We start from the raw sequence: 25,818 nt of genomic DNA on the forward strand, positions 1-25,818 counted from the left end.
ATAGATTCTGAGTTTCGGTGTCTTCTACTAGCGAGGCTTGGTCATTCGCCTTCTTATGTCGTTTGCTTGGTTTGGAACGACAATCCTTAGCTAGATGGCCTCTTTTGCCACAGTTGTAACATTGGCCGATCCTTGTCTTTTTCTTCTGCTTTCCTCCGTCTTTAGACAGATGTTTACGTTTTTTACTCGGACCGGTTTCTACGACATTCACGTTTGAGAGTCTTTCAGAGTTCTTCTCGGCAAGGCGACTGTCCTCTTCGATTCGAAGCTTTAGGATGAGTTCTTCAAGGCTCATATCCTTATTCTTGTGGCGGAGATAATTTTTGAAGTCTTTCCACCCCGGGGGTAATTTTTCAATCAGAGCTCGGACCTGGAAAGGTTCATTCGTTATCATGTTCTCTGCCTGTAGTTCCTGTAGGAGACTCTGCAGTTCTTGGACTTGGGTCATAACTGGTTTTGAATCAGTCATCTTGTAGTCCAAGAATCGTCCTACGATGAACTTTTTGACACCCGCCTTTTCAGTTTTATACTTATTGATAAGGGTGTCCCACAGTTGTTTAGATGTTTCTATAACCGAATATAGATTATAGAGTCCGTCATCTAAACTGTTCAGGATATAGTTATTGCACAAGAAGTCTTCTTGTTTCCACGCCTCTATTTCAGCGGTACGCTGTGCTTCATCCTCTATTTCTGCATGGGTGGGTTTCTCTTCGGTTAAGTATTTAACCAGGCCCAATGTTGTTAGGTAGAACATCATCTTCAATTTCCAACGATTGAAGTCAGTTCCCTTGAACTTCTCTGGTTTTTCCCCATTCGTGGTGTTAGGCGGAATAACCCGTAGAGTGGTTCTTGTTCTTGCCATTTCTAAAACACACAGAAATTAAAACAAATCAATTTCTTATAACTAGAGAAATAATCGTAAAAATAAAAATGTCTTAAGATTGTTGTTTCTCTGTTATTAATCGATAAGTCGATTTCTCTTTGTCTTGGCTTAATTTAGACAGAGTTTCCTTTCTCTAACTTATAGAGAGATAAATTATTAAAGAATAATGATTTATCAATATTCCTTCTTTCGGTTAATGTAGTCGAGGCGAGAATAGATTCTCTTTCCTTAAGACATTTTTACACCCCCGTAACAGTACCAAACGTTAGGGTGAATGCCTTCGGGATACAACGACTAACCTTTCAGAATTTTAAGATGGTACTTCTATATTCTGAAAGCGGACGAACCTTTGTAAGTTGTATGAGCTCTTGGACTATATGCGGATGATATTCTGGATGCTTCGGAAATTCAAATGTCACTTAAAACTTCTTTCCTTTCTCTTTCTAAATTTTTTGGTCTAACCAAAACTCTTAGAAATACTTGCTAATTAGATATTCTAGACAAACCAGAAATTTCTAATTGCTTATGAGAGAAGAGAAGACGAGAATGAATTGAATTGATGAAAAATGAAGTGAGTTTGGGTGGTATTTACAGGAATTGAGTGGTCACATTGGTTTGGGACACATCTCTAGTGTTTTGGGGACACATCTCTAGAGTTTTGGGACAAAACTCTTGGTTTTTAGGGACACAACTCTTTGAGAAAAGTTGGTTATATAACTGGGATTTTCGGGTGGAATCTAGGCCATTAGATTGAGCTCAAAAACTCGGCCAGATCTTGGTCCGTTGGATTAACCCGAAACTGTCCCACAGATGAGCTAAACGACCGTTAGATGGTAGCCTGACGCGTGCCCGAATGCGGAGTGAACGCCAGATGTCGGATCTGGCGCAAACCCGCGCGATGAACGCTGGCCGTTCAGATTTGAGCGCGTCCTCTTCGCGCAAATGCCCCTCAACTTGACTTGTCCTCTTTGACGATTTAGTCCTTATTTAACCGATCTTTGTCCAAACTTTAAACTTGAATTTCTCATTCATCCGGAATCGGATTCGAGTGATTCTTGGCTCTAAATTGAAGAGCTCGACAAGACGAACGCAATGGCGCGTTCCGTTTCTGAGTTTGACGAGTCGGCTCGAGCCAAAATAGGCTCCGATTCCAACAGGTAGTCCAAGTGGTTTCAAGGTGTTGATATAAACTCTAGAAAGCGATGGAAGTCTCAGATTCGAATCCTCGTAGTCAATTTCTGAAAAAAATTTAGAAATTATGTGGAAGGAAATAGGTCGAGAATGAATTGAATTTGTTAGATATGGAACTTGACATGTGTTGAGCTTGACTAATTGATGTAGGTGCCTCAGAATAACCTATTAGCATGTATACAGGAAATTTGGTTGAAGTTTCGAGGGGGACGGTTAGGCAAATGCTTCTAGGCACCTCCTCAAAGCTCCTTGAGTACTTTTTTTAATTTGTAAATACGTCCGACAGCTTTGCAATAGCTTTGCAACACCTTGCGACAACTTTGCAACCAGGGCCGAAACTACAGCTAGGCCTGAGGGGGCCATGGCCCCCCTCGACCTAGCCGTAGTGATTTAATGTGCAACGATAATTCACGAGGATTACTGTATTAGTCCATAGCATACGTGAAACCAGCAAGAAAGTGTTGAAGACTTTTTTGTAGGAATGTGAGCTTATAACCTAAGTGACCTGGGTTCGATCCCTTGAGACCACTAATTTTTTAAATTGTAAACTCAGTTTTGAGACTACTCTGTTTCTTTTTGAGTTTGGCCCCCCTTGGTCTTTAGTTCTGGTTTTGTCCCTGTTTGCAACACCTTACAACCCCTTGCAATAGCTTTGCAACGCCTTGCAACAACTTTGCAAAAATATTGAGGTTTTAACCAAATAAAATATAAATATTTGAGTTTTTGAAAAAAAAAATTCAAATTTTGGGGAAAAAAAGAAATATAACTTGTCTTTTTAACTAAAAAAGAAATTAAAATTGAGTCTTCGACCAAATTTCCTGATTCCTAGTTGTATACTTAATTGTATTTTCTCTCTTCTTTTATAAGCTATTAATGAAAGTTTTATTAAGATTATAATAGCTATAATAGTATTTCGATTTTTCCTCTTCACCTCTGTAATTTTATCTTAACACATCAATACGAACATCTAGTCAACTAAGGGAATCGTTGTTTTGTTCATTTGTCTCTCCATATTGAACCAGGTAAGTCCTTACATTGCACGTTTTTTGACATCAACATCAATGAAGGTATAATATTTTTATTTTTATTACGAGATGTCTAACCTGTTAGACTTGATTCTACGACTATAGTCATAGCAGGGAAGAATTATATGGAGTGGGTCGTGGAAGCGAGGTGAACGCTAAAGTATAAAGGTCTCTTAAATACTATATGGAAGAACGTAATGCCGACAAAATGTTACATGCTCATTCTTTAAGTTATTTAGGACGTCACAAACACGATGGCTTGAAGTCAGAATACATGTACATGGAAGAGCCGTTAACATTATGGAATATCTTGAAAGATAAGCCCGATCACCTAAAGATGGCCAACTTTTCGAAAGCTCGTCAAAATTTTATAAAACTCCGACTACAAGATTGTACTTCTGTTTCTGCATATAACTCTAGTTTGTAGAATTGTTTCCCGACCGAAAGTAGGTGGGGATATCACTAATGATGAGTAAATGATGGTTAAGAACTTGAGTATGTTTCATGCGCGACGGATTTAGTCTCGGAGTCACAATATCGAGAACGACGTTTCTCTAATTTTTCTCAGTTACTCACCTGTCTTCTAGTCAATGAACAAAACAACTAGTTGTGTTTTACAAAACCATGAATCCCGACCTACTAGATCCGCACCTATGCTAGAATCACATTCTATGTCGTTTGATGATCATAAAAGAAAACAAAATGACTAAGGGAAAGGCGGTTCTGGATAAACCACTAACGTGCACCCCCACGTGAATAAATGGAAAAGATATAACAAGCCAATCCATTTCTACCTGAAGTGGGAAAAGAGAGAAAATTTTAAAAGAATAATGCACCAAGAAAATTTGATAAAATAAAGGGAAAAGCGGTTCTGGATAAATTACTAACGTGCACCCCACATGAACAAATGGAAAAGATATAACAGGCCAATCCATTTCCACCAGAAGTGGGAAAAGAGAAAAAATTAGAAAAATAATGAACCAAGAAAATTTGATAAAATGAAGGATAAGACGGATGTCTTTCCCAAAGTTCGTGAAGAAGTATATGTTCGTTGTGGAATGGAAGGTTACTGGTCCCGTACTTGTCGTACGTAAAAACATTTGATTGATCTATACTAATCATCTTTAAAGTTTAGGGCCGCCCCAGAGATGAATCTTACGGAACTTGATCCACCACTATGTGTTGAAGACTATCTCCCTGAAGGAGCCAATTAATCAGTCAAATGATATGTTTAGTTTACTCGTTAGTGTAATATCTTTTTAACTGTTATATTTACTGTTAGATGTAAACTAACTTTTTCTTGTATTAGATAATAGATTATCTATAATTGTAATAGTTTCGTTCCTATTATCATCATAAACACTATGGTTTTATAATTTGAATCTCATTTAACATTCTTTATTTTTATGAAAGGGTACGGATTCTGGAAGAAACATATCCAAAGATGATGAAGATATCTGTCTAGCAGACAACGGAATACAAATTCGACACTTCGAAGTACACCATATTTCTCAAGGTAGCTTAAAAGTATTTGAGGCAAATGTGATTGCTATCGCCTGATCACCAAACCTTATAAAAGACTTTAGAAGAGCTACTATAATATTGCCACGTGGTAATAAACTAATTAGTGAAGAAGCTTTGTACTCGACCAAATCCCTAGAAAATCAGTTGAAGTTTAAAGACATACGTCGGAATGTATATTAAATTAAACTAGGTCCGAGGATGGTAAAAATGATTCAAATCTCACATCAGTTATGTCATGTCAGAAGCATGATCTAGAAAGACCACAAGCTCTTTCTTCTATGTTGTACTTACACACATAAAAACAACTTAATCATATTTTATTATTGTCAACAAGAAGTTGCATGTTCTAAATCTTTTTAAAATTTGACATGATCGACTAGGACACCCAGACTCTACCATGATGAGTTGAATAATAGAGAACTCTTAACGGCACCCTCTAAAGAACCAAAAGCTTCTGATCAACAGATATTTTAGTTATACTGTTTATTGGGAAAGTTTATTACTCGCCCATGTATAATATCTCATATTTTTGGAATGAATACCTTGAATATGTTTACCATGTTTGATGTTTGACTGTATTATTGCAGGAAAATGTTTACGAAAATGTTTATGAGGATCAACCAACCAAACAACCAAAATACATTGTTCTTAAGATTTTGCTAAAGATTAACTAGCCCAAAAAAGAGAGGATTATTTTTATATCCATAGATCTTTACTCAAAGATAAGCACCCCAAAACAACCAATTGTTTGTTTTAACTATTCACATAGTACTGCTCATCAGGTTACCTTAGGCACTAGCAAATGTGCAATTCATTTTCAATATCCATTAAAGTTGTCTCTCTGTCTCCCTTACAATTGAACTATAGGCTCAATAAGGTCCCAAAGTGGAGCAAGTTCACCCTTGTCTATCAACTTGAATTCCTGCATGACACAATGAAGTTAATCGAGTTAGACATTTTTTCATGGACAGGTCCATTTTTACAAATGTCTTAGACCCCAACAAATACTGGATATTGGTCGTGTTGTCTACGCGGTGGATTATGCTTTCCCAATATCTGAATTTCAATATCTAATTCTGGGGGCTGCTTATCTGAATCTGAGTCATCTACACCGAACTTGTTTAAGGATAAAATGGTTTCTTAAATACGTTCAATATCTGTCTTTCAATTCAGAAAGAAGTGGGTCCATAATGGCTTCGAATCCTACATTTTCACTAGTGAGAGCAATCTAGAAATTCAAACACAAGAACAACAATCATGATACACAAATGGCATGAAATCTGATGACGTCAAATGAGATTTCATGAAGGTGAAATATATTGTAAGAACTTACCCATGTGAATAAAATGAAATGCTTAAAGCATGTGTTGAGATGAGCTTCTTCCTTAAGACTCACAATCTTCTGAAAATGTGAATGATAGATGTGTGCGTACACCCGAAACAATCTCTTGAATATTGTCTTTACAACATCTTTGAAATTTTGAGGAAATGGAACACCTATAGGAGAAGAAACTTAGTTAAGCAAATTGAAAGTTTGATCATTGGATACCTCTCATTCCAGAGACTCAATTTACCTAATCGTTGAGGAAATATCGATTCATCGTCAAGCTGAACTTCAATCCAATCCATTAAATACTCCACATATTTTGGTGCAGAAACTTCTATTGGTTTCTTTATTTGAACTCCATCAGCCCATCTGTACTCATACCTGTGGAGAAAGAGATTTGTGTAGAAGTTAGGTGGCTAGCTCGATAAAACATAACAAATTAAATTCTCTATTTGGTTTTACAATAGGGCGCTTGTATTAGCGGGCGGGTGGTTAGTTTGACTCGGGTCAATGAACATTGACCCGAGCACTCTATAGGTAACCAGTCCTAAAAGAGGGTCATGTTTACCCCCATTTTCTCTTCTATCTTGTTCTTACCGAAACCTTGAATCAATAAGACAAACAAGGATGGGTCTCTAATGAGGTACATAAATATTTCCTAACCCATTATTTGATGTTTGAGTGCTTCATGTACATTGTGGTGCGAAAAAAATGGAGTGTCGGACTGCGTATTTGGATTGGTTGGGTTTGAGAATTCTCAAGAGCATTCCAACCAACAAATTTGTTTGACCTAAAGAGGTCTCAAAATGTCTTGTCCAACCCAAATAAAAGTAAGACGACCAAAACGGAGCTTACAAGTATAAGTCTAAGATAAACTGCAAGTACAAATCTCTGGTGCGATTATAGTTATTTGTCCCAAGCCCAACAATAACTAAGCTCAACAACTTGAGACCGCAATGACTAAGATGCACTTAACCCTTAACCACCAACAAACCTAAGGACAAAACCTAGTATTAATCTTTTAATTTGGCCTAAATATTTCAGTGTTGTTTTCTCAGAATGGTGGAGTTTTATAATTTTTATTCTCTTTCTCCATTATGATCTAATTGATGAGCAATAATATCTCCAAACTTTGTTACTCTAAACAAAGGTCTTTTTTTTTTTGCATAAGACATAATTCAACTTTTGCACACCAATTCAATCTAAAATTGGTTATATTGAATTAATGATGTTAACACTTTATTTAGTTTTAATTTTAATGTTCATAGGTTTAGTTTTAACTGCATATGATTCAAAGTAACTCAAACTATGCATTTTCCTAGACATGAACAATTGGCTAGCTAGTTTCTAATTTCTTTACATTTATTATTAATGTTTCCTTATATTTTTTATTTATTTTATGTGTTCAACTTCTTTATGTAACATAATGATATTCGTTGTAATTAGTAGATTGTTAAACTAACAAATGATTAGTAGACATAATTTTCTTATGTTATCTAAATAACTTTATCTACAATAATAAAAATATGCCCCGACAAGAAAAAATCATGTGTCCACCAATAGTCCAGGCAGGCCTAACTGATATACGAGGCCATGCGTTGTGTAAAGACCATCTATATCCCCCTGAAACCACAAGGAGATGGATCACCCATCCTCGTAAGATTTACCACTAGTATTTCTAGTGGCTTAATATAGGTCATCAAATTTTCGTATTAGTCCTTTCCTAGTAACAACTTGATTTTCCTATACTTCTAGTTTGGTAATATTGTTTTTTTTTTTTTTTTTTTTTTTGTTGAGAAAGTTTGGTAATATTGTTATGAATTATATCTTTCGCTATATATATTACCATGAAGTAAATTGCAAAAGCGACCTAGTTCAAATGAAAGAAAGTTCAAAATTTAAGCCCAGGATGGTAGAAATATACTTCGGTCCAGCAGACATTGTTGAGCACGTAAATGAAGTGCAGAACTCCGTAAGGGTGCCATAGAGAATGTTCACTTGGTTGAAGAAGTCCACAGCTGCAAAGGAGAACAAGTAACATATCACAAATTGCAAGTTGTACCCGTTTTCCAGTGGGCCACTCTCGTCGAACAAATCTATTGCATAAAACTGTCCTATACGGACTCGAACTGTAGACGACTTTCTCGGTAAAGCAGATCAAACTTATTATTATCGAAGTGATTCAAACTGTTTTCTAGTATAACATAACGAGGAATTTCTTATGGTGGAAATGCTACTTTAATTGACATATGTTTCTATTAATTAAAGATACCACAAGGATATTCTTTGTTCTTGGTAACCTCTACATATAATTTCCTCCAAATAATTTTTTAAAGTTAACGATTATAATAAGACTATTAATGCCCTAAGAATAGTTTCTAGGGAACGAATTTCCTAGCCATATATTTTCCCTCTTATCTTGTAAAAATTATGAACACAAAACCGAAATTTTTCAGGGAAACATATACGATAGACCAATATTCCTACTCTCTATGTAGAAACAATTCACTTTAACCAAATAGTAAGTTAAGATCCATACTATTTACAGCTAGCCACTCATGAGGGTCCTCTCCCGGAGGGAGTTTTACAGCTTCTCTTAAATTTCCACTACCCAAGGTCGCATCTATGTGTCTCTGAAGCTGGGCACCCTGCGTGTACATATGAAGCAATATGATTTCGTGCATAAAAAGTAAGTTTATTATTAATACGTAACAATAATTGAGAAGAAGATATCTAAAAAGAAATGACTAACCTTACTTCCGGAAGGAGCACTTTTTTTGGGTCGAAATGTCTTTTGGTTCCTATTTTACATCAAAATATGTATTAATAAACTGCATAAAACAAAAAACAAATAATCTCCGTAATGCAAAAAAAGAAAAGAAAAAAAGGAATACGAAATGGCCTAATAGCCTAGAAACATTTAATGTATATTGGATCGTCTAACTTTGGTCTTTTTCAATGTCACAGCTGATAACTCGTACATGTGTCATGTCCATGTTACATAAGATAAAACTTAAAACATGCACCCTGTAAAATTATTTATAGGAGGACGTTTATCCGCAAAATTAACTTTGCTTATTTTACCATAGTAAAGGAAACACAATAATCCATCAATTACAACGAGTAATGCTACTCATTACCAATTAAGGTGCATTATAACACCTTAATACTCAAACTCGAGAGCAATTATGTAAGAATCTAGTTCAAGATTTTGTCGCCCCATTCGACCGTTCATATTTGATAGGATAAGTAGCATTATCATGTGTTTCTCAATATGCTTTGGGAGATCAATGATAGATTTGACCATTGCTTTGTTTTTATTTATTTTTCCCGTCGTTTCGACTACCTGATTTAGAGTGGAATGGAAAAGGAAACAAAAAGCAAGCTTCGAAAACGACAAGAAACCGAGACAAACTAATAGGAAAACCAAAAACAAGAAAGAAAAGAAAATTGATCAATGAATTATAATCCAAAAGTACATAAGAATCTAGATGCTAGAGTTTACATAATTAGGTTTTGATAACTTATAATGCATGACTAATTCCAACCAAATAATACCTCATGATCCACATATATGCATTTATTTAATTACATAATCCACAAACTTAGTATTAATTCCCCAATTGTTTCTCAATCTAGAGAGAGAGAGAGAGACTATAATCCACAACTAGAAGTCACCTCCAAATCCCCTCCCAAGAAGACAATCCCTACTAGGAAACAATTTATGGTGTGTTTGGTTGCAGGATTCCTAAGTAGGATTCCTATGAAAAGTGGAATTTGGTAGGATTCATGAATCCTTGGTCTGTTTGGCTACCAAGAATCCTAGGACTCTTGAATCCTAAGGATTCCTAATTCTAAAATTTGTATTGAACCAAAATCCCACCCTATCCCCTAGGATTTGTTAGGATTTTGGATTAATGAACCTAAATTTCAAACTTAAAATCAACAAAAAAATATTTCCTTCTACAAAATCATTATTTTTCTTTCAAAATCATTATTTTTTTCAAAAATCATAATTTTTCTACAGACGTTTAGAAATACTCAAATAATAATAAATCATAGGATTCTTAGTTTCCAAACAAGCCAAAAAATCTTACTTGGATTCATGAATCCGCGGAATCATGAATCCCAAGGACTCATGAATCTGCGGATTCATGATTCCGCCATCCAAACACACAATCTGAATTCATCAAAAGAAATCAAACCCATGTTCCAAAATTTCAATCTCTAAAACCACAAAAATAAGATCATCCAAATTCTAAATAGTTTTATTAAATAACTAATCAAATTAAAGAAAATTAGCCCACAAAAGCACAAAGATAACATAACATGCATCATCATCAATAAAAATGACAACCCACAAAAGATAAAACTACAAATCAATGAAAACCCATATTTTTCTTTACATGTAAATCTAATTGGAGAAGGAGACAGATAGAGATTGTAAGTTGTAACATATACCTGCTTCCTAGGCCAAAGAGACTCATGTTTGAATGAAAGAGAAGAGATACAGAGCTCTCTGTTCTTTTATCTCTATCTCTCTCTTTTATTTCTCTATCCTAAATTTGATTCAACAAATATTGAAGAAGAAAGTATATATTGATATATATAGGGAGAGAGAGAGAAGAGAGAAAGAGGGTGGAGGAGAAGGAGAGGTTGGAGAGAAATACCCAGGCTGGCATTAGAAGAGCAGAGTCCTCTTCTATTGCCAAGTCAGTTGTTATTATTATTTTTAAAATTCATAACCCTTACTTAATGGTTGCCAGCCAAATTGCCAAACAAATGTTATTTTTCTCATTAATTCAACGGTTGAGGTTATTTTTGTCATTTATGATATGTACAAACTCTCTAACATCCGATAGTAGTATTATTATAGCCCACCGGACTCATACTGTTAGAACCACAACCCACAGTACCACTCATCCGATAAAGATGAACAAATATGTAATGGAAGTTTTATACGCCCTAGTTTTTTCAAACCCAAGCGAAACCATATTTCATTCATAAGTGATTCAATCACAAGTTACATGGATGATAATTTTTATTTCTTTGAGAACTACATGAGAGTTACATACGACAAGTTCATTGAACTTTTGAGAGTAAAGTGTCTCATGAAGGGAAGGAAATTGACCAGACACAGACTCAAACAAAAGACCCTAAAGGTCGACAAAAGATCCAGAAGATCGAGAATGAAAAGACCGTAAAGGTCGACAAAACATATAGAATTAATACTAAAATTGCTCCAACCGAAAGAACCACCGCCGCCGATGTGTGTTAATCGCAAGCCCAACCACCACCATCACTGCCGAACAAGTCTTTGAGTCCTTCTATTTAGGCTTGTTACTTGATAGATCCAAAGATTCAAGAAGCTTTAAACAACCAAATGTTGTTGTTTCAATTCCTGATGAACCCTAAAAATCTCAAATCTCTCTTCATTTCTTCCTCTCCCACTCCATCAATATGTTACTTAATCTTTCAAATCCTTTAACAAACTGAAAGAATCGGTGTGTGTTGAGTCCAGAAAACAATCCCTATAAACTCAATCTCAGAAGAAAACAACCCTAGAAACTATTTATTGATGGAGAACAAACTACAAAAGAAACATAAAAGGATTCCGGCGAAGGGAGGACCCTTCGCCGAAGGAAAGAGACGTAGATCTGAGTACAGTTGAAGAGAGGGAGAGACGGTTATTTTTTTTCAGAGAGAGAGAGAGAGAGAGACAATCCAACTCCCCCTTTTATACGCCCTGTTAAAAGGTCTCCCATGAATCAATTGAGTTGGTAAATAGTCATTGCCCATTTGACCTTGTTTGGTTAAAGGACCCCCAATGCAATGGTTTAAAAAAATCCACTTTAACGGTGTATATCACCCGCATTAGAAATCTACATATCTCAACCTTAAATCTCGCCTAAACCCAAATCCCTAAACACCCACTCTTCTTCCACCGAAATTGTCATCCATCACCGGCGACCATTAGTAATAGGTTAAGTTCCTCGAAATTGTACAACATCCCACATTGTTTTTGCACTAATCTCTAAAGCCACGAAGTATCTTCACTGTCGCAGACCACCATGGGTGAAGCAACTTCCAAAATTTTTTGGGAAATAGCAAAAGATCCCAAAAAATCAATTTCTGGACAAAATTAAATCTCTCAAGAGGTACATCAATGTTTCCTAACACTTTTTTACATGTTTTATGATCTATTTGTTGGTAGTATGAATTTTTTTTGTTTTCAACACAAAGCTCAATTCGGTGTGGTTCCACCGAATAATGTGAACATAGTACGGTGAGACTAGACCAAATAAATTTCTCTTAGTACAAAAATCTAATCGATGGGAAAACACCTTAGTGGATTCCTTAGCTAAGGTAGGCTCGGGACAAATTATGCAACATTTACGGCTCGAGCCCACCGTATTTGCAACTAGTAGCTTTTCGGTCTTGTGCGACTGGAAAGCCATCGGGGTTTTCTTTCTCTCTTGATTTTCACCCACACACAGACGAAATGCTTCTAAATAAGGTCCGCATATCTTATTCCTTGTGTTGTTAACCAGTAGATTCAAGTATTCAAACAATGTAGTTTCAGAAAATCGAAAAAAAATTAAACCTAGGGTTATGAGGAAGATGAAAGAGGGAGAGATGAAGATGAAAAAAGGGAGAGAGAGAGGGAAAGAGAACGAAAGACAAATCGAGAGAGAATGAAGGAGAGATGAAGATGAAAAGGCGGTAGTGATAGAGGTGATAGATTTTAAAGAGAGATAAGACATGCTGAAGAAGAAGAAGATGAAACAGAGGTTATGAAGAAGACGAAAGAGGGGTAAGACTTTTGATAAGTCAAAGGAGTTTTTGTTGATTTGAATAATTTTGACCTAATGTCGTTAACTTTACCGTTAGGTCAAACTAGAGAAGGGGAGTGTCTTTTTTTGAAGAGGCGCTTCTCACCAAAGTGAGAGATTTGGGGGGAGCTTTTAAAGGAGAGACCCTTTTAATAAAATTGGGGGACCCTATAAAACCTCCCAATATGTAATTCAAAATTGATTTTTAGATCTTGTTGATTTAACTTTATGTGTTTAATAACTGCTTCTGATTTTGATGATCAGTTCTAGGATAGTTTTGGTTTTTCTTAGTAGGGTGATTAAGCAAAAGGAATTGAAAAGGGTTTTTTTATTTGAGATTGGACTCCAAGAGTCATTACATAATGACATTGATACATCATGAGTACAATATGCAATACATCATGAATTTGGATAAGCACTATAACTGCCAATTAAGACATCTTGGGCCCTGAAGGTCATATAAAGATCCTTAGGCCCATTCTGGGGAGCCTGAAAGTCCATCTACTCATATCTCTACTTTATTTAGCGCTTCTACTGAGACTCGATCTCACGACCTCATGGATTTAAGAGGGGGTGCCCAACCACTGCACTGGGACAATAAGAGTTATCTTATCAGGTTTGTTTCCTGTTTTCCTGTGTATTAGTCATTATAAGGGCACCTAAATGTGATATCTATATAGACACCCAAAATATTTATGTTGTTGAACTGGGTGTCTAAATAAAAATTACTAGAAGCACACCTCTAAGATCACCGTCTCATTTCCCTTTCTTTCACAAACACCCCATTCTCTTCTACCAACTAATCCTCATCTTCTATCACCATCACGACCACCTTTAAGATTTCTATCTTCTTGATCTCCATTGTCATCTTCAACATCATTAAAATCACTATTTAATGTCATACTCCTATGATTTTTAACACTTTCTATGCCACTATTTTATACAATTAATTGATCACCCTTTTGTTCCACGACAAAAAATTGTCTCAATTCTGCTAAGACTATAAAAAATGAAAGGATATTCATTGTTATTCATTAAATTTCATCTTCTACTGTATTCTAATTTTTTCAATGATGGCAGTTCTTCTGCTTATATTCTAAAATGAATGGTAATTGCCGGATTTACTTAGAAAATCATTTACGATTTTGTAATTTCAACGAGCGAGTTTGTTTCGTTTGTAGCATTCCTTGCATTTTGACAACTTCGCCAACATTTTCTAAATTCTGAGAAAACTCAAAATATTTTACAAACTCAAAAGTGTTGCTCCCAGAATGACTATGACGCAGCAAAAGTGTATAGATTTTTCGTAAAGTTTTACATTTATATTCTTTTACATGTTTTTTTTTCTACCATTCCATGAATTACAAATACTTATTTGAACACAAACCTATTTTATAGATTTACTTGTTCCCACCGCGTCCTACGGGCGCGGTAGATTCCTCTTGGCTAACGCCGTCGAGATAGATCACGTAGTCTGACTTCCCGTGTCGAGCATACATTTACATGTGCATGTCCAATATATCTATTTTCTCATCTTGTGGGGTCAAGCGAGTATCGATACATAATTTCAGATAACCGATACTCGCTTGACCCCACATGATGTGAAAATAGATATATTGGACATGCACGTGTAAATGTATGCTCGACACGGGAAGTCAGACTACGTGATCTATCTCGACGGCGTTAGCCAAGAGGGATCTACCGCGCCCGTAGGGCGCGGTGGGAACCTAGTTAATTATATATTGGTGTTCTCAATTCCTGTTAATCTGGCCACTTCGATGGGGTTTCACCTTTTTACCTTTTAAACGCTAGGGAATTTTTTTTAGATTTATTTAAAATTTGAAAGATTGATGAAAAACAGGGAAAAAAACACCTAAAGAGAAAGAATAAAAAACTATAAAAAATCAAACTTCACATTATTAAACTCTTAAACATATAACACAAAAAAAATACATTATTCCTATAAAAAAACAAATACATTAAACTCATCAACATTTATGCGAAGATTACTTCAAGGAAGGAAGAGAGAGGTTGCAATTGACTTCAATCTGTAGGAAGTATTTTCTCAAACAATTTGTGCAACATCATAACTTAATACCACAAAATCTGGAAATTTCCACACAAATGGAGGGGAAGATGATCATCCACCAAATTGAAACGTGGAATAAAAAATAAATGTCATTACCGAGCAGGAAGATAATAATAAAAGACAAACTTGAAAATGAGAGGTAGAGAGAGAACATTAAACCGTGATGAAACATTATTCTTCTAAATCATAAAATAAAACTCTTGGGAGAAGCTAATTTAGAAGCAGCTAATTCAAAATCACGCCTCAAAATACTATTGCCATTGGTTTAGAAGCATTGTCATTGATTTAGAAGCAGCTAACTTAGAACAATTATTTTATGACGAAACAGTATTTTATGATTTAGAAGTATTTATTAGTTGTTAGTTGGAAGTAAGAGATCGTAGTCTTATAAACGTATGAATTATATGATGTAATATGTAAATATAGGCAAAGAAATCAAATAACCCGAGTGTATTCAAAGGGTTCTTCTGTAGTTCAGATATAGAAATCTCAATGTCCTTCGAGTCACGGATTAGTTGTGCCTTTGCCTTTTCTCCCCCAAACAACGTATTCCGTATCCGGACCTAAAGCCAAACAAAAGTCAGTAAGCATATGAAGGAAAGATTAACCACAATTATGTTTGAAAGTCAGTAAGCATGTGAAGGAAAAATTAACCACATCTAACACATACCACCATTATGATAAATCTAATAATAACATAAACATAGACCACCTAACTCTCATTATGCTTCTGGAAAGCTTTTTATCTACATTGGTTCACTTTTTTTTTGTTGAAAGTTGTTTCACTTATTATAGACAGTAAAATTCTATAGAAGTTGAAACAAAATTAAATAACCAATAAAACAAATTCATCTGACAAAAAACCTAAACACATGCTAATAAACTTAATAGTTCTCAAGAACATAAGACACTTTCAGAAGTAAAAATTTAAAGAATACAATTCTTCATATGAAAGTGTAGGAGTTTGGAAACAACTTAGTAAAGGTTTTAACCACTTTGGACAGGATTGATGAAGGAGTCAAGCAGAAGAAGAGCAACTTGCTTTTACAACTAAGGAACTTCAGTGAAGTAGTCCTTATTAAGGTTGCCTGTAAAAATTGAAACTAACTCAATTTAATCACTTATTTCATTCAAAATCTTCTTGAACATCTTAAAACAGAGAGGTATTAAACAACCTAACTCTTTGAATCTAGATTCTAGTAATAGAATTTTTTACCATATTTAGGTAAAAGAGAGGGAGAAAGCTTACTTGAAGAAGATGATTTTAATCTTCCCAAAATGCTTTATTCTCAGCAACTACCCGAACCCCATATCATCGAAACTACCCGAATCATCTGAAAATTTGATACCATTTTGGAAACCAAAATAATATACCACCATTAACATATACCATTTATGATGTAGATTGTTGCGGAAGCGTAAAAGTAATGGAATCCACCATTATAACAACGATAAAATACGTAAATAAACTGATAAAATACGTAAATAAACTGATAAAGTAAAGAACAAAACGATAAACTTGATTAACAATAAACTTGATTCATAATATTTTCTGATCTGGTTAACAAAGACAGACTAGACTTCTCTTATATAGAGATTGTACTTTCCTAGATAGACTCAAATAAGGAAATAAGATAACTACTAATAATACTTTCCTTGATTGCTAAGACTCATAATTATGGAAACCCTAAATACTTAATTATAGAAACTACGCTAATGTAGCTTCTTGACCGTGAGGCCCACTATCACCATGGCCGTGAGGCCCAATAGGAAGATGGTCTCCATCATACTCCCCCGCTGCGGAACAACTTGCCCCCAAGTTGGTGTTGTCATAAAGCGGATCGTCCAAGTAATGAGGATATATATCAGCGATGTTGAAGGTAACTTCGGCGACGTTTGAAGGCAATCCTTAGTTCCCACTTTTCACGAAAATTGACGAAAATCCGAAGAAGAAAAATATTGACAATATCACCAATTATAATGTGAAACATATATTGCCAAGATACTCGCAAAAGCAATACCAACATAGATACGTCTAGTAAATTGCGACATCGCCCGTCGTCTTTTAGTTTGACGAAAGAGGTCACATATACAACCTGTCTTGTTCTTGGAAAAACAATGGATGGCCATGAAGATTCGTTTGTATGATTCTTTGAAGTTGAAAGCCATGAAGAAATCAATAGAGGAGAAATTATTTTATGATTCGACACAACTAATTCGTCTCCCGGAATCATATATGGATCAAACAACTTATTCGAGCTTGTGTTAGTCAGTTGAATTTCTTCTTCTTGATCTGTCTCATCGAAATTTTCTTCCTCCATTATTGAAAAACTAGGATTTATTTTATCAAGAAAATCTCCTTCAACAGTATCGACCATGGTAGTCGAAAGAATTTCGGATAATTCACTTTGTTCTTCTTTTTCCTCAGTTATTGAGAAAATTTTGTTCTTTTTGTCAAGAACTTCTTCTTCAATACTATCGAACACGGTGACCGAAGTAACATTGGAGAACTGTCTACTTGATTCAATCTTTGTCTCCACATATGAAAAATATTCATCTAAAGGAAGAAAAACATACCTGAAGATGCTTTTCAATGTAGTCCAATCCTCTACAAATTTTTTCCCTTGATTAATGAGTCCCCATTGCATTGCATTGAATTGTTCATAGATTCTTTCGGACATATGATGTTCGATGAGAAAAACCTTATCTTCGTCGTGGATATCTTGGTTTATGAACCAATCTTCCATATGTTGAATCCAAAAATTTATATGATATTGACCGTCGAATAAAGGAATTTTAGAGAAGGTATTAATTTTTTCTTGATATTTTCGATCAACATAAAATTGTTTTGAATCTCGAAAGGGATCCCAATCTAAACGTGGAAAGATTTTCCAGCACTTAAGGAGAGATGTATCCATGAAAAAAATTTCATCTTTTGTTCCCAGATTTTTCAAGCTCTGAATACCAGCTGATGTAGATTGTTGCGGAAGCGTAAAAGTAATGGAATCCACCATTATAACAACGATAAAATACGTAAATAAACTGATAAAATACGTAAATAAACTGATAAAGTAAAGAACAAAATGATAAACTTGATTAACAATAAACTTGATTCATAATATTCTCTGATCTGGTTAACAAAGACAGACTAGACTTCTCTTATATAGAGATTGTACTTTCCTAGATAGACTCAAATAAGGAAATAAGATAACTACTAATAATACTTTCCTTGATTGCTAAGACTCATAATTATGGAAACCCTAAATACTTAATTATAGAAACTACGCTAATGTAGCTTCTTAACCGTGAGGCCCACTATCACCATGGCCGTGAGGCCCAATAGGAAGATGGTCTCCATCAATTTAACAATTAACCAAAATGATAAAGAAAAGTTAAAACATAAACTAAATTTGACTTCTTACCTTTTGGTCAATCAAATTCGTAAGCAACCAAAGCAAGGGAAAAATCGACACCTAAGCAAGAGAGAAATCTAACAGAAAATAGACCTGGATGAAGAGAGAAAAAATAGGAATCAACCAACTATGTATGTGAAAAAAAAAGTGAGCAACCTTAACGGGATGAAAAGAAAAAATATTCTGAAAACTAATGTGAATAACCTAACCTGGATCAAAAGAAATAGCGGTCGATGCAAGTATAAAAGCGTCTCCAATGCAACACTCAACTTAAAAACTCAGTTTGACACATAGGATTATTTGAGTTTTTAACAAAAACACTCTCCAATGCAACACTCAACTAGAAACTCAATATGTTGTGGCAACCTTAAATATTGAGATACTCAAAAGAAAACTCAACAATTGAGTTTTCTTTTGAGTGTTTCAATATTTATTGTTGTATTTCAATCGGTCCACATCATCGCTTTATAGATTAAATTAAGAAACAAGAGTAAATCTAAAGTAAATGTTGAGTTTTTTTGAGTGTTGCATTGGAGAAGAATTTTGAATTGAGTATCTCAATAGTGGCACCTAGGAAAGAGAAACTCAATTCACACTTGACACATCGGATTAATTGAGTTTTTGTTGAGTGTTGCATTGGAGATGCTCTAAATAAGCAACCCACTTTGGACATTTGAGAAAAACCATCACCTTGCTTTTACAACAAAAGACTTTAGTGAAGCATTTCACCAAACAGTTCTTGAGCAAACTTCCAAAAAAATGCTACATCACCCAAGTATTTCTACAAATACTTCCTGCAATTAAAAATACCATGAAAGTGGAAGGAATAGCTTAGGTTTCTAATTCACCAAACAGTTAAGTTTCTACTATTCTTTTGTAGGGAACACCATGAAAAGAAAGACATAGTTTGAATTCGATGGAAATGTTGAATGAAAGAGTAAATTGGAAACTAAACCTTCCGGAGTGCGACTAAAGTACCCTCCCCACTGATCAGGTTTGGGCTTTAAATTGAAAACTAACCTACTATGTATGTCAGGCAGGATTAAGGGGAGAAAATTTTATGATTGTTCTAAGGGCTCAAACTATTATGGAGGACTTGCAAGGTAAAAAGCTCTTCTGCTTACTCTAGATGTGTAAGAGAGATTGTTTAAACCTATGAAGATTGAACAATAAGAAATTGCTAATGGTCGTAATGGATACTAAACATACATACATACATACACAACACATCATTAATATTTGCTATATATTCCGATATGTTATCAACTACATACCAACAGAAACACATTGTGAGAATCAATGTAAGTATAAACATGAAGTTACCATTGAAATTATAAAAGATGAAGTTACCATTAAATCCTATATAATAAAATCAATGAGAACTGACTAACCAAGATGATGAACAAAAGTGATGAAACAAATTCAACCGAGAAGATATGTCCCCTGAATCGAGAAGATGCGTCGCTGAGAACACTGGAAACTAAACTGTTTGGAGATAAAGACCAAGTTGAAGTCGGAAGAAGGAGAGATCGTGGGAGATAAAAGGCGAAGAACACCTGTCACAAAAGAAAACCAAATTCGCATGAGAAGATAATGAGAGACATATCACCAGATCATAAGAAAAAAATCCTATAAGCACATAGAGAATGCCGATTTTCTTTTGTGAACTGTAGCGAACTTCGAACAAATCGAACTAATGCATTCTTTTACTCTCGAGTACCGGAACAAAACGAACAAATTGAATAATGGTGAAATCCAGAAGTAGAGAACTTCAGTAAAACATTTCTTACTGCAACTTTAAACAGACAATTCAAAACCGAAAGGTAAGAAGAGAATTTTGGTTACCTTGTTAAATTTTCTGTTTACTGTCAAATAAACTTACAGTGTTTTTTTTGGAAGTCGACTACGATCTACGTATGTCGTTACATTTGGCATTGATACATCAAAGAAGTGATACGCTCAGTAACTACCCACTCAAACTGAAACAAGACCGGGCCTATAGCCCAACAAGACAGTGCCCTAAAGCCCAAGGAGTTTATGTCAACACCTTGGAGCCACTTGGGCTACCAACTGTTGACAAATAAACTTACAATGTTGACAATGAAGGTGTTGAATAAAAAAAATGTTGACAATGAAGGTGCTGAATTTGGAAATTGAACTATAAGAAAAAATGATAAAAAGTTATATAAAAGCATAAAACTTATAGGAATCTATCCATTACCATCTACCTGCTAGATTTAGAAGCATTGAAGAAGACCAACTTGCTTTTACAACCAAAGACTTTCCTGAAATATTTCTTCGAACACTTCTTTGACCAAACTTCCACAAAACTTCAAGTATTTCTTCAAAGCTTTAAATTGAACAACTCACACAAAAGTTTCAAATACCTACCTCCCTACTATTTAGAATATCATCAAAAATAAATTGTTGAAGCCAACCAAGAAATAACATCAAAATCATACGCTGTAAATAGAAATCACACAACAATTAAAGAAGAGAAGAAAATTCGATAGAGGTAGAGAGAGCAGATTCGATGGATCAAAAACAAAGCTGAAGTTGAATAAAAAAGAAAGAGAGAGAGATAAAGAGAGAGAGAGAGGGAGAAAGATAACCTCACCCTGAACTGTTTTGAGAGAAAGTCGGGTACAGGGGCGGAGGTGTTAGTGGGCTGAGCCGGGCTGCAGCCCGGCTCTAACCCTTAACATTTTCCATATGAATCCTAATAAATAGTAACCTGACCCATTAATCCGTATAACCCAGCCCGGCTCTTAAAAAATTAAATCCCTTTCCCTACCTTAACTTCCTCTTTCTTCCTGTTCCCTACTCACGAATAGTGGTGTTCAAAAGGCCGGGTCGGCCCGGGTTGGACCCGAGACCGGCCCGGTCCGTACATGTTCGGACCGGCCTGGCCCGTACGGTCAACGGGCCAGCTTGACCCGGGTTCATTCCCGGTCCCGGGTTGAGCCTATGTATTGAGCCCGTCGGGCCAAGCCCGGCCCGGCCCGGAAAAGGCCTGGGTTCAACCCGTTTTTTTTTTCCCCTTCTTTCCTCTTGTTTTTTAAAATTCCATAAACCTCTTTAAAATTCTATAGGTATGTTTTTAAGTTAATGGAAAGTATTTTCTAAAATTCCATAGATTTCTTTTAAATTCCATTAATTTCTTTCCAAAAATTTCATTGCTAAAATTATTTCCAGAAAACATTTTAAAAAAATCTTTCTCAAAATTACTTATGTAAATCATAGAAATCTTTACATTTATGAGAATGTTCTTTCTAAAATTCTAAATACTTCTTTCAAAATGATTTCATTCCTAAAATTATTTCAATGAAATCTTACCAAAAAATCTTTCTTAAAGTTACTTTAAAAGGTAGGGGTCTTAAGTTTATAAGAAAGTATTTTTTAAAATTCTATATACGGAGTATTTCTTTCCGAAAGATTTAACTCGTAAAATTGTTTCCATATCATGTCTTATTTATTATTATCATCAAATCATCCCAAAATCAATATCAAAAAATCTTTTAGGAATATTATTTCTAAACTATCGATTAATACCTTCCAAAATAAACTATCAATTTATATTTTCTTTTATTTGTATATCAAATTTAAGATTTAAAAAAAAAAACAAACAAACAAAAAAAGGGACGGGTTTATCCGGCCCGGCCCGGATTCAACCCGACCCGACCTGGCCTGGGCTTGTACTCGGTCTCGGGCTGGGCCAGGATATAGCAACCCGGGTTGAGGCCCGGCCCGGTGTCATGTCCCTTTTTGTCAAGCCATGTTGGTATTGCCAAGGGACATGTCTTTTACTTTTATGCATTGTAATAAGTGTAGCATATGCCTTGCGCTAGGCCGGCATATGTCTTGAGCGTGCATAGTAAGGTGCCTTGTATATAGGTAGCTTCCTTAGGTAGCTTCCCTTGGCACGGGGACGTAGATGTCTTTATTTCCAACAAAGGAGTATGCTTGGTTGAAAGCATTGATGTTTCCTTGTGAGGATAGGTGAAACATATATTTTGCACTATGTAGGGGAGTGGATGGTAAACTTTGAGTGGAAGACCCCTACCTTCCAAATAGTGGGCAACCGAAGAGCCATAAGCTTCCCTAGCCTTTAGGAAGCTTCTTTAGTCATATGCTTGTCTTTCCTTGTAAGCTCTCATTATCTATCAATAATATCTTGTTGCCTTCTTTTGTAGCTATCTTTGGTTGTTTGGAATATTACTTTGTTGGCTGACTTGTCCCGAGAGCGCGCACAAGTGCCGTACGACGCCTATCGAGAGAAAAGGCCGTGACAATTGGTATCAGAGCATAGGATGGCAGCTCCAAGAACTACGAAAGAACGGTTGGATGCTTTGGAGGAACGGGCCGCGCGCTTGGAAGAAGTGATCGTGGGAGTCCCGTTGCTCGCGGAGAAGCTAGACGGATTGGAAGGTCGCCACAATGGTGTGGATATGACGGTCGAAGCTATGGGAGCATCCCTTGAGGATGTGCAAGTGCAAATAAGCGACCTTCGAGAAGAGCAAGGTAGCATAATCGACGAGTTGAGAGCACAGGTGAATGTATTGATGCGGATTGTAGGTACCCAAGACCGAGCCGGAGCAGCAGAGGCTCATCCTCCTCGTGTGCAAGTACCCGATCCAAGATCCTATGGAGGAGCCAGAGATGGCAAGGAGCTCGAGAACTTCTTGTTTGACATGGAGCAATACTTCCGTGCCGTGCGACCCGACGATGAAGACACCAAAGTCTCGATGGCCACAATGTACTTGACGGGGGATGCTAAACTATGGTGGCGCACACGGTACGAAGAGATACAAGCCGGACGTGCCGTCATAGACTCTTGGGAGGATTTGAAAAGAGAGCTCAAGGCTCAATTCCTTCCCGAGAATGTGGAGTATATGGCAAGAAAGAAGCTACGGAAGCTTCAGCACACAGGTACCGTTCGGGAATATGTGAAGCAGTTCTCAGCGCTCATGCTCGATATAAAAGATATGTCAGAGAAGGATAAGCTCTTCTGTTTTCTCGAAGGCCTAAAGCCATGGGCACAGACAGAGCTCCAGAGGCAAAGGGTGCATGACTTGGCCACAACGCAGGCCGCCGCTGAGAGACTCACAGATTTCGCAACGAATGACCAAGAGAGGAAAAAGCCTACGGGCACTGGAGGAAAGCCCAATCCTGGAAGGGGAAAAGGCCATGAGCGGAAACCTTACCCCAACCGGGATGGCACAGGGTCGAAGACGGGCGCTACATCGGGAGCCAAAGCACCTTTGAAGTGCTTCCTTTGTAGTGCCCCCCATCGCATACGTGATTGTCCCTCCCGAGCCGCGCTCAATGCATTGAAGGTGTCTTTTGGCGGCAAAGAGGACAAGGAGAGTATGCATGATCCACAGGAAGATGTGGATAGTGATGATGACGATTCAAAGATGGGTGCGCTCCAGTTACTCAATGCTCTTGCGGGCCAATCAAGTGAGAAGCCTAAAGCCTCAAGGGTGCCGATGTACGTTGAATGTAAGATCAATGACAAGACTACCAAGGTGATGGTAGATACTGGAGCTAGCAACAACTTCGTAGATGCTGCGGAGGCTAAGCGGTTGGGTTTAAAGCTTCATAAGGATCCAAGCCGCATGAAGGCCGTTAATTCGGCACCAAAACCCGTAGATGGGGTAGCTCGAGATGTACCCCTCGAGATTGGCAAGTGGTCTGGTAAGACTAACTTTACTTGTGTACCTTTGGATGATTTTCAGGTCATCATTGGACTAGACTTCATGATGGAGCACAAAATGGTGCCGATGCCGTACTTGGGGAGCATATGTTTCCTTGGAGATAAGCCGTGCATGGTGCCAGTAGTTGCCGAGAAGAGTCGAGGCGACAAGATGATTTCAGCGATGCAGCTAGAGAAGGGTCTAAAGAAGGGAGAGTTGACATACTTGGCAGCCTTGAAGATGGAGACTACAGGAGTAGACACAGAACCTGTACCTGCCAAGATCCAAACCATCCTGAAGGAGTTCAGGGATGTTATGCCAGCAAAGCTTCCAAAGTCTCTACCCCCACGACGTGCTGTTGATCATCAAATAGAGATTATTCCAGGAGTTAAGCCACCTGCGAAAGCTCCCTGCAGGATGGCTCCACCCGAGTTGGCCGAATTGAGAAAACAACTCGATGAGCTATTGGAGGCGGGATTCATCCGTCCTTCCAAAGCTCCTTATGGTGCTCCAGTGTTGTTCCAGAAGAAGCACGATGGTAGCTTGCGGCTGTGCGTGGATTTTCGGGCGTTAAACAAGGTAACTGTGAAGAACAAATACCCGATTCCACTCATAGCGGACTTGTTCGATCAGCTCGGTTCGACAAAGTACTTTTCGAAGTTAGACTTGCGCTCTGGGTATTATCAAGTCTGCGTTGCAGAAGGTGACGAGCCGAAGACCACGTGCGTGACGAGGTATGGGGCGTTTGAGTACTTGGTGATGCCTTTTGGCTTAACCAACGCGCCTGCCACGTTTTGTACGTTGATGAACCAGATCTTCCATGAGTTTCTCGACAAGTTCGTGGTGGTGTATCTTGATGATATTGTTGTGTATAGCCACAGTTTGGAAGATCATGCCAAGCACTTGAGAGAAGTGTTTAGGGTCCTGAGGGAGAACCAGCTATATGTGAAAGAGGAAAAGTGCTCGTTCGCACAAAAACACATTGGTTTTCTGGGCCACATTATTGGTGATGGGCATATCCGGATGGAGATGAAGAAGGTGAAAGCCATCCAAGAGTGGAAGGTGCCAACTTCAGTGTCGGAGCTCAGATCATTTCTCGGACTTGCGAATTACTATCGTAAGTTCATCAGGAGATATTCATGTCAGCCAGAGCGGCACCTTTGACAGACTTGTTGAAGAAGGATAGCCCTGGGTTTGGTCGAAGGAATGTCAAGAAGCATTCGAGGACATGAAGCAGCAGGTTGCTAACAATCCCGTATTGGCATTGCCCGACACTTCCAAGCCTTTTGAAGTTCATACCGATGCATCTGATTTTGCACTTGGTGGGGTACCAGTGCAAGATGGTCACCCAGTTGCATACGAGAGCCGCAAGCTTTCCGATACAGAGCGGCGTTATATAGCTCAGGAGAAAGAGTTATTAGCTATTGTTCATTGCTTAAGGGTCTGGAGGCATTATTTGTTGGGGTCGAAGTTTCTGGTGAAGACCGACAATGTTACTGCCTCACACTTCATGACTCAGAAAAAGCTCACTTCCAAGCAGGCTCGCTGGCAGGAGTCATTGGCCGAGTTTGATTTTGATATGGAGTACCAACCAGGAAGGATGAACAATGTTGCTGATGCACTGAGCAGGAAGGCGGAGTATGCCGCCTTGGTTACTACGGGACAGAGGAGCAGGTCCCAGCTGAAGACCATCATTATCGACAAGATTCGTGAACGGCTGCAGAGTGATAAAGAAGCCAAGATCTTGGTCGATATGGTGAAGGGAGGACGTTCCACAAGGTTCAGAATCAAAGAGGATTTGTTATATACCACAGGTGGACGTCTCTATGTGCCTCGC

At 37.2% G+C, this 25,818-nt stretch overlaps 2 protein-coding genes and 1 long non-coding RNA gene across 4 annotated transcripts; 1 reads left to right on the top strand and 2 right to left on the bottom strand.

Annotated features, from left to right (window-relative positions):
- Positions 1 to 5,173: 5,173 nt before the first annotated feature.
- On the bottom strand, positions 5,174 to 10,675 carry LOC147543577 (MOB kinase activator-like 1A). The gene is made up of 7 exons (XM_086637217.1): positions 10,412 to 10,675; positions 8,703 to 8,751; positions 8,490 to 8,598; positions 7,875 to 7,968; positions 6,198 to 6,331; positions 5,957 to 6,120; positions 5,174 to 5,545 (listed from the first exon to the last, which is right to left on the bottom strand). The coding sequence occupies exons 1-7, from the start codon at positions 10,435 to 10,437 to the stop codon at positions 5,474 to 5,476; spliced, it is 648 nt and encodes a 215-aa protein (XP_086493343.1). The 5' UTR covers positions 10,438 to 10,675; the 3' UTR covers positions 5,174 to 5,473.
- Positions 10,676 to 15,857: 5,182 nt separating this feature from the next.
- On the bottom strand, positions 15,858 to 20,854 carry LOC147543578 (uncharacterized). Of its 2 annotated transcripts, XR_015223820.1 has the most exons (5): positions 20,514 to 20,854; positions 19,677 to 19,841; positions 18,976 to 19,079; positions 18,295 to 18,378; positions 16,167 to 16,206 (listed from the first exon to the last, which is right to left on the bottom strand). It is a non-coding gene; the product is annotated as an uncharacterized LOC147543578 (long non-coding RNA). The 2 variants fall into 2 exon arrangements; XR_015223821.1 differs by lacking the exons at positions 16,167 to 16,206; positions 18,295 to 18,378 and adding an exon at positions 15,858 to 15,930 and having other exon boundaries at positions 18,997 to 19,079; positions 20,514 to 20,851.
- Positions 20,855 to 22,595: 1,741 nt separating this feature from the next.
- LOC147543579 (uncharacterized) lies at positions 22,596 to 25,145 on the top strand. Its single transcript, XM_086635468.1, has one exon. The coding sequence runs from the start codon at positions 22,596 to 22,598 to the stop codon at positions 25,143 to 25,145; it is 2,550 nt and encodes an 849-aa protein (XP_086491594.1).
- The last annotated feature ends 673 nt before the right edge of the window (positions 25,146 to 25,818 follow it).

The sequence above is a fragment of the Eschscholzia californica genome, unplaced genomic scaffold (genome assembly GCF_041429995.1).
Source record: "Eschscholzia californica isolate CP2 unplaced genomic scaffold, dmEscCali1.0.p SCAF_4, whole genome shotgun sequence".
In the NCBI taxonomy this organism is placed as follows: domain Eukaryota; kingdom Viridiplantae; phylum Streptophyta; class Magnoliopsida; order Ranunculales; family Papaveraceae; genus Eschscholzia; species Eschscholzia californica.